The sequence below is a fragment of the Pan troglodytes genome, chromosome X (assembly GCF_028858775.2).
Source record: "Pan troglodytes isolate AG18354 chromosome X, NHGRI_mPanTro3-v2.0_pri, whole genome shotgun sequence".
NCBI lineage: Eukaryota > Metazoa > Chordata > Mammalia > Primates > Hominidae > Pan > Pan troglodytes.
In genome coordinates, this window is record NC_072421.2 from 51,964,027 (window position 1) to 51,971,540 (window position 7,514).

General features: G+C 37.4%; 1 protein-coding gene and 1 pseudogene across 1 annotated transcript; one reads left to right on the forward strand and one right to left on the reverse strand.

The window, feature by feature from the left end:
- Positions 1-273: 273 nt before the first annotated feature.
- Positions 274-906, reverse strand: LOC100608262 (importin-7-like; annotated as a pseudogene).
- Positions 907-2,064: 1,158 nt separating this feature from the next.
- LOC742582 (cytochrome b-c1 complex subunit 9-like) lies at positions 2,065-2,292 on the forward strand. Its single transcript, XM_054676292.1, has one exon. It carries the CDS (start codon positions 2,065-2,067, stop codon positions 2,254-2,256), a length of 192 nt encoding a protein of 63 aa, XP_054532267.1. The 3' UTR covers positions 2,257-2,292.
- Positions 2,293-7,514: the final 5,222 nt, after the last annotated feature.

The following is a 7,514-nucleotide window of genomic DNA, read 5'->3' on the forward strand; positions in this document are numbered from 1 at the left end:
ATGCCTATTTTTTCCTCAGAAAAAGAAAAGCTGCCTTCATGACATCCCCTCTTGTTTCAGATTTCCACAGTGTCACTTTAAAGCTTCAGAGTCAGGATCTTACTTTCTTCAAAAAATAAAGAAAATATGCCCCCTAAGGTACCTAAGGTAAGATCTCCCCACCCCCCAAATCCCGCTGGTTTCTTTTCCAGTGCCAGGTTCCATGATCAGGTCCCATCTCCTGGGGTTGTTGGTGTTTGTTTGTTTGTTTGTTTGTTTTTTCCATCTATTGATCATTAGTTTAGAATAGATAACATGAACCAGTTCTGGAGCCACTACTAGGAGGAACGCAAGCTCTTCACTGCAATCACACAGCAGGAAAGAAAGAGATAACTCAATTCATCCGTGGTGCTGGGCCTCCAAAATTCAAAGAACTTGGCACAACTGAAGCACTAAATTTGTATCCTCCATGCTTCTCAATCATTTTGGATTTATGGGCTGCTCTTCTTTGATTGGCCAGAGTTGCTATGTCTTGTAACTGTTTTCTTTGTTCTTCATTAAGACTGTGTGAGTCAGAGCCTGATACCACACAGGATTACGATTTTGAATAGTTTGAAAGATAGCTTTAAATATCTGATACTCATCAACAGGGTTATCTTCATCATCAATGATTGTGGAATAGCCTTCCAGAGCAGTCTCTTCAGCATCACCTTCTTCCCAATCTTCATCACCTCCATCTTCACCTGCCTGCTTAGCCAGAATCTCCAAATATTCTTGCTCATCTTCATCAATATAATCTTCATCACTCCCCAGTTCCTCGGTTTCATCATCATCTTCAGCTTCATCATCATCATCACTGTCATTCCCGTGTTCTGCATGGCAGGCATATGCTCTTTTAAATCCATTAAATCTACTGAACAAGAGCATAGAAGATCTTGAATATTTGTTTCTGGTTTAGGACAGACTGATCAGACTGTTCAGAAAGAAGCTGGATAAAATGATCCTTTAGAACTGGCAGAAAATGTTGCATTGCCTCCTAGTCTGGTCTGTCTGTTCTAAGGTGAATTTACCTTGGTCCTGCAGTGTTGACACCGTGTTTCCAATCTTTTGTATTTCCTTAGGGCTCCTCAACCCTCTGTGAAAGGTGTGGAGGTACAAGGAAATGTTAAGTCAAGTCGCCAGGCAGGTGATATCAGTTCCCTGCAGAACAATGTGTGTAATAGCTGATGGGTGAGTCCCCTTCCCCATCCCTTTCCCTCTCTGCATCTGCCTCCTGGATAATCTAAGCTACTTTCTTATCTCCTAATTGGATGACAACAGGGGGGCCAGGGTTGCCTCAGGGATAATAGAGGCCCTTGGTTTTGGTGGCCTATTGTTGTGCATCTGGAAAGCACTAATGCTTAGGTTTTTAGTCCTAGTACCAAGTCAGAAAAACATGAAAGAGGAGGAAGGAGGATTTAGATTTAGCAATCAAGAGCTAGAATAGAATTTTTACATTACTCCCAAAACAATACTGCTGCCTTACTTTTCTTCAATATACGTAAAGTGCAAAACGAAAAAATTAATTGTTACACCAACATTTTATATCATATATATATTATATATGTACTTGAAAAATCAATGTGAAATACAAATCTTTTGCGAGAAGTGAAGACTAAGAGAGGTTGTTACCAGCAGAATAGTACTACAAATAATGCTAAATGAAGTTCTTTAGATTGAAGGAAAATGAGATTCAATGGAAATTTTTATCTACAATGAGGAATAAAGAGCAGCAGAAATGTTAAATATGTAGGTAAGCATAAAATATTATCTTTTATTTTCTCTTAATTATAAAAAGGAAAACTAAAGCAAAAAAATTCTATTGTGGAGTCTATAATGAATGTAGAAATAAAATATATGTCCATAACTACACAATTGAGAGATGTGAATGAATTTTTACTATTGTAAATGTATTATGTTTTATGTGAAGTTGTAAATATAAACGTTAATAGGCTGTGATAAGTTAAAGATGCATATGGTAACCCTTGAGCAACCCCTAAAATTAATACCAAAATTTATTATTAAAAAGATAATAGAGGAAGAAACATGGCGATGCCGACGTTGACTGCGAAATTGTACTCCCTGCTGTTCCGCAGGACTTCCACCTTCGCCCTCACCATCGCTGTGGGCGTCCTGTTCTTCGAGCAAGTCTTCCATCAGGGCGCGGACGAGATCTACCAGCACATCAGCGAGGGGAAGCTACGGAAACACATCAAGCAAAAGTATGAGAAAAAGTAGTTCCTTGGAGGCCCCTATCCAGGCCAGAAGGACCAGGTCCACTCGCCAGCTGTTTGCCCAGAGTTGGGGCCTCAGCTTGAAGACGATGCTCAAGTTACTTTTCATGTACCACTGTTCGCTGTTGGCAAGAAACAGCTTTACCTACAGAACAGACTCTTTACCTTCTGCTGTGTTTGAAGTATGTTTAGTCAGCATCATCAAGAAATAAATGTGAATTGCCCTTGAAAAAAAAAGACAATAGAGGTATTGAAATAAAATACTAAAAGTGTTTGATTATCCCCAAATAAGTAAGGAATGTGAGACAGAGGAATAATAAACAAATGAGACAAAAAGAAAACAAATAGCAAATGACAGACTGAATCGCATCTATAATTACATTAAATAGAAAGAGACTAAACACTCCAATAGAAAGGCAGAGATTATTAGATAGGATAAGAAAGCAAGGCCCAACTATTTGCTAACAAAAAGAGATGCATTTACATATAAAAACTTAAATAGATTGAAAATAAAATGAAGAAAAAGCAAAATACAAACCTAAGAATACTGTTTTGGCTATATAAATATCAGACAAACTAGACCAAGAAAAAGAATATCACATGAGATAGGGGTATAAAGATAGTGCATTAATAAATAGTAATGCTAAATATATATGTGTCTAAAAACAGAGCCTCAAAATTTATGAGACAAATGCAGACAGATCTGAAAGGAGAAAGAGACATATCTAAAACCATAATTGATGATTTTTATCACTCCTTTCTCGGTAATTAATGGAAGAACTAAAAAAAATCAGTAAAGATTTAAAATATTTCTATAATACTGTCATCCAAATTAATGTAATTGACATTTTATAGGACACTACTCCTAATTGCTGAAGAATTCCTATTATTTCCAAGGGCACATGGAATGCTCATCAAAGTAAATTATATTCTGTACCATAAAATATGTATCCATAAATATCAAAAGTTTGAAATCTTACAGAGTATGTTCTCTGACCACAACAAAATTTAATTAGAAATAAACATGAAGTATCTAGAAATATCTGTAAATGCCTCCAAATATTTATAAATGAAATAACATATTTGTAAATAAGATGTTAATCACCCAGCACTTTGGGAGGCCAAGGCAGGTGATGGTCAGGAATTCGAGATCAGCCCGGCCAAGATGGCGAAACCCCTCTCTACTAAAAATACAAAAATTAGCCAGGCATGGTGGTGTACACCTGTAATCCCAGCTACTAGGGAGGCTGAGACAGGAGAATCGCTTGAACCCGGGAGGAGGAGGTTGCAGTGAGCCGAGATCGTGCAATTGCACTCCAGCCTGGGTGACAGAGCAAGACTCCATATCCAAAACATATATATGTATTTTATCAGAGATGAATATAAAGTATATATTTTATCAGAGATAATTTGAAAAGATTAATAAAAATTATAAATTCCTAGAGAGAATGTCCAAGGAACAAAGAAAGAGAAAACTCTGGTAACAGGAATAAAAGAGTGTACATCACTACAGATTTGATGGATATTAGAAGATTGATAACAGTATATTCTCTGACCACAACAAAATTAAATTAGAAATGAATATTACTATAAAAATAAAGATTTCCTCTGAGAATGGCAGACATATTTTTTCCTCAGTTATATGTCTGATTAGCCTATGTACTTATTGATTTGATCCCATATTAGTTGAGTAGCACAAAAGAGAATGGGGAAAGATGACATTGTGGGAATTGCCTGGTAAAGAGGATTTATAGGACTGTCATAGCATTGATAACTGAGAGAAGATGCGATTGAGGGCCATAGTCTTTCTAGTACTGCCACAGTATGTGGGTGGATAGCTAAAAGGCACACACAATAGAGCGATGCTATATGAAAGCCACCAGTTGGAGGACAGTGGGGAGTGGTGACCAAATCTTGCAAGGTATTCAATGTTTAGGGAGGTTACATTGAGGTGAGCCCCTCATCAATAAGGCATTAGTATAATTACAACCCATTCTCGTTAAGCCTCAAATGTGGTCTAAGGAAGAAGTTACATCAATAAGAGAGTGGGACTGGAAAATTCATCCAGTTGAGTAAAGAGTTGCGTGTCCCTTTTTTTGTCTTTCCATATCCCACAACACCACAGAGGGGAAAGTAAGTGTCTAGAAGGGAGGACAACAAAGGGAGGGAATGTACAGTCCTTGACGTCTTCATCTCCTTTACGCGTTATGATCTTGAAGTCACAGCCTGATCTAGCATGACCTGAGGTAGGCAAGGAGATCTGAGATTTACATGAAGTTCAAAAATCAAATTGTAAAATAAATGTGACTGACTTACATGGCACATATATTTACTATATTTATAAGTATATAATTATATGAGATCATTCTAATAATATCACCACCAACTAATAGGATGTGGCCAACCCACGCAAGTGTAAAGGGCATGTTTTCAACTTTCTTAGATGGAGAACAGTCAACGGAAAAAATAACATCATGTTTTATGTTTGCACTCTAATGAGTTGAGAATCCTTAATATATTCACTTACAGTTGAAGTTTGACTTTATCTCAACTATTATTTCTCTTTGCATCCCTGTCCTTTTGCTTGCTCTTCAGCTTGCCCATTTCTCTTTTCTCTGTATTTAGTCCTTCATCTCCTCTTCTCAATCTTTATTATCCTTTATAATCTCTCCTCTTCCTGCATCTTTCCACCCCTCCTACACTTAAAATTTTATTACATCCTCCTGTCATTCCTCTTACTCCTCTCTTCTGCCTGATTTCTACTACTTCTCTGCATGTATTGGACCTCTACTTAGAGTTTATCATATAATTTATCGACCAAGTGGTGTCACTTTTGAAAGTAAATGAAGGTGCTATTTGTAATTTTGCTAAGGCAACAGGTACAAACCAGTACTGTCCTAGGAAAACTGGGATATATGGTCACGCTAGCTGTAGTAAAGCCCCAATTTAGGGTCCAGATGGGTAGGGAAGGTCATTATGAGAAAATGATATTAAGTCAATTTCTGTAGGATGTGTAAGAGCCAGATGAAGAGTGGGGAGAAGCATATTACTGGCAAAACAAATGAGAGTACAGAGGCGCTGAGGTGAGAATGAAGGAAGTTCAAAGTAGCTGGAGAATGGAAAAAGATGGGAAAAGTGGCATAGGCTGAGGCTGCCGATGTGGATAATAATGAGGAGCCAGATCAGGACAGGAATTGAAAAATGAACATCCAGAATTCCTGTACATGGGGGAAGGGAACTTAGATGAGGCTTTCTGGTTGAAACGAGGGCAATAGATTATTTGTCAACAAAGTTGCATTTTTATAACAAGCATAGGAATTCTATATAGAATTGCATGTTACAGGTCAATAAAAATATCACTGTTTTAAAAAGATATTTATATTATCAAATTGCATGACCTAAGGAAGCAAGAATTCTTATTGAAGAATGTTATTAATAGTTGAAATGAAGTGATGGTGAGGAACGGAGATGAAGAAAACAGAAGGGAGAGAAGGTTAAAGCCCTGCCAAAGCCATTGCTTGGCCAGGGTTAGGAGTTGACTTTTATTCTAATTGCAATGGGAAGGCAATAGGAGATATAAGCAGGGAAATGACATGATTCGATTTACATTTTTTAAAATTTTACTTTAATTTCTGGGATAACTGTGCAGAAGGTGCAGGTTTGTTACATAGGTATACTCATGCCATGGTGGTTTGCAGCACCCATCAACCTGTCATCTAGGTTTTAGCCCCGCATGCATCATGTATTTGTCCTAATGCTCTCTCTCTCCTTGCCCCCACCCTCCAACAGGCTCCAGTGTGTGATGTTCCCCTCCCTGTGTCCATGTGTTCTCATTGTTCATCTCTCATTTATGAGTGTGAACATATGGTGTTTGGTTTTCTGTTCCTGGGATAGTTTACTGAGAATGATGGTTTCCATCTTCATCCATGTCCCTGCAAAAGACATTAACTCATTCTTTTTGATGGCTGCATAGTATTCCATGGTGTATATGTGCCACATTTTCTTTATCCAGTCTATCAGTGATGGGCATTTGGGTTGGTTCCAAGTCTTTGCTATTGTAAATAGTGCTACAATAAACATATGTGTGCATGTGTCATTATAGTAGAATGATTTATAATATTTTGGGTAGGTTCCAAGTCTTTGCTATTGTAAATAGTGCTACAATAAACATATGTGTGCATGTGTCATTATAGTAGAATGATTTATAATCTTTTGGGTATATACCCAGTAATGAGATTGCTGAGTCAAATAGTATTTCTGGTTCTAGATCCTTGAGGAATCGCCACACTGTCTTTCACAGTGGTTGAACTAATTTACACTCCCACCAACAGTGTAAAAGTGTTTCTATTTCTCCACATCCTCTCCAGCATCTGTTTTTTCCTGACTTTTTAATGATCGCCATTCTGACTGGTGTGACAAGGTACCTCACTGTGGTTTTGATTTCCATTTCTCTAATGACCAGTGATGATGAGCTTTTTAAAAATGTGTTTGTTGGCCGCATTAATGTCTTCTTTTGAAAAGTATCTGTTCATATTCTTACGTTTGTTTTTTTCTTGTAAATTTGTTTAACTTCCTTATAGATTCTGGATATTAGACCTTTGTCAGATGGATAGATTGCAAAAATTTTCTCCCATTCTGTAGGTTGCCTGTTCACTTTGATGATAGTTTCTTTTGCTGTGCAGAGCTCTTTAGTTTAATTAGATACCATTTGTCAATTTTGGCTTTTGTTGCCATTGCTTTTGGTGTTTTAGTCATGAAGTCTTTGCCCATGCCTATGTCCTGAATGGTGTTGCCTAAGTTTTCTTCTAGGGTTTTTATGGTTTTAGGTCTAACATGTAAGTCTTTAATCCATCTTGAATTAATTTTTGTATAAGGTGTAAGGAAGGGATCCAGTTTCAGTTTTCTGCATATGGCTAGCCAGTTTTCCCAGCACTATTTATTAAACAGGGAATCCTTTCCCCATTGCTTGTTTTTGTCAGGTTTGTTGAAGATCAGATGGTTGTAGATGTGTGGTGTTATTTCTGAGGCCTCTGTTCTGTTCCATTGGTCTATATCTCTGTTTTGGTACCAGTACTATGCTGTTTTAGTTACGGTAGACTTGTAGTATAGTTTGAAGTCAGGTAGCATGATGCCTCCAGCTTTGTTCTTTTTGCTTAGGATTGACTTGGCAATGCAGGCTCTTTTTTGGTTCCATATGAAATTTAAAGTAGTTTTTTCTAGTTCTGTGAAGAAAGTAAATGGTAGCTTGATGAGAATAGCATT

Excerpts from the sequence above, each read along its gene's own strand:
- LOC742582 (XM_054676292.1), top strand. The coding sequence starts at position 2,065 with ATGGCGATGCCGACGTTGACTGCGAAATTGTACTCCCTGCTGTTCCGC.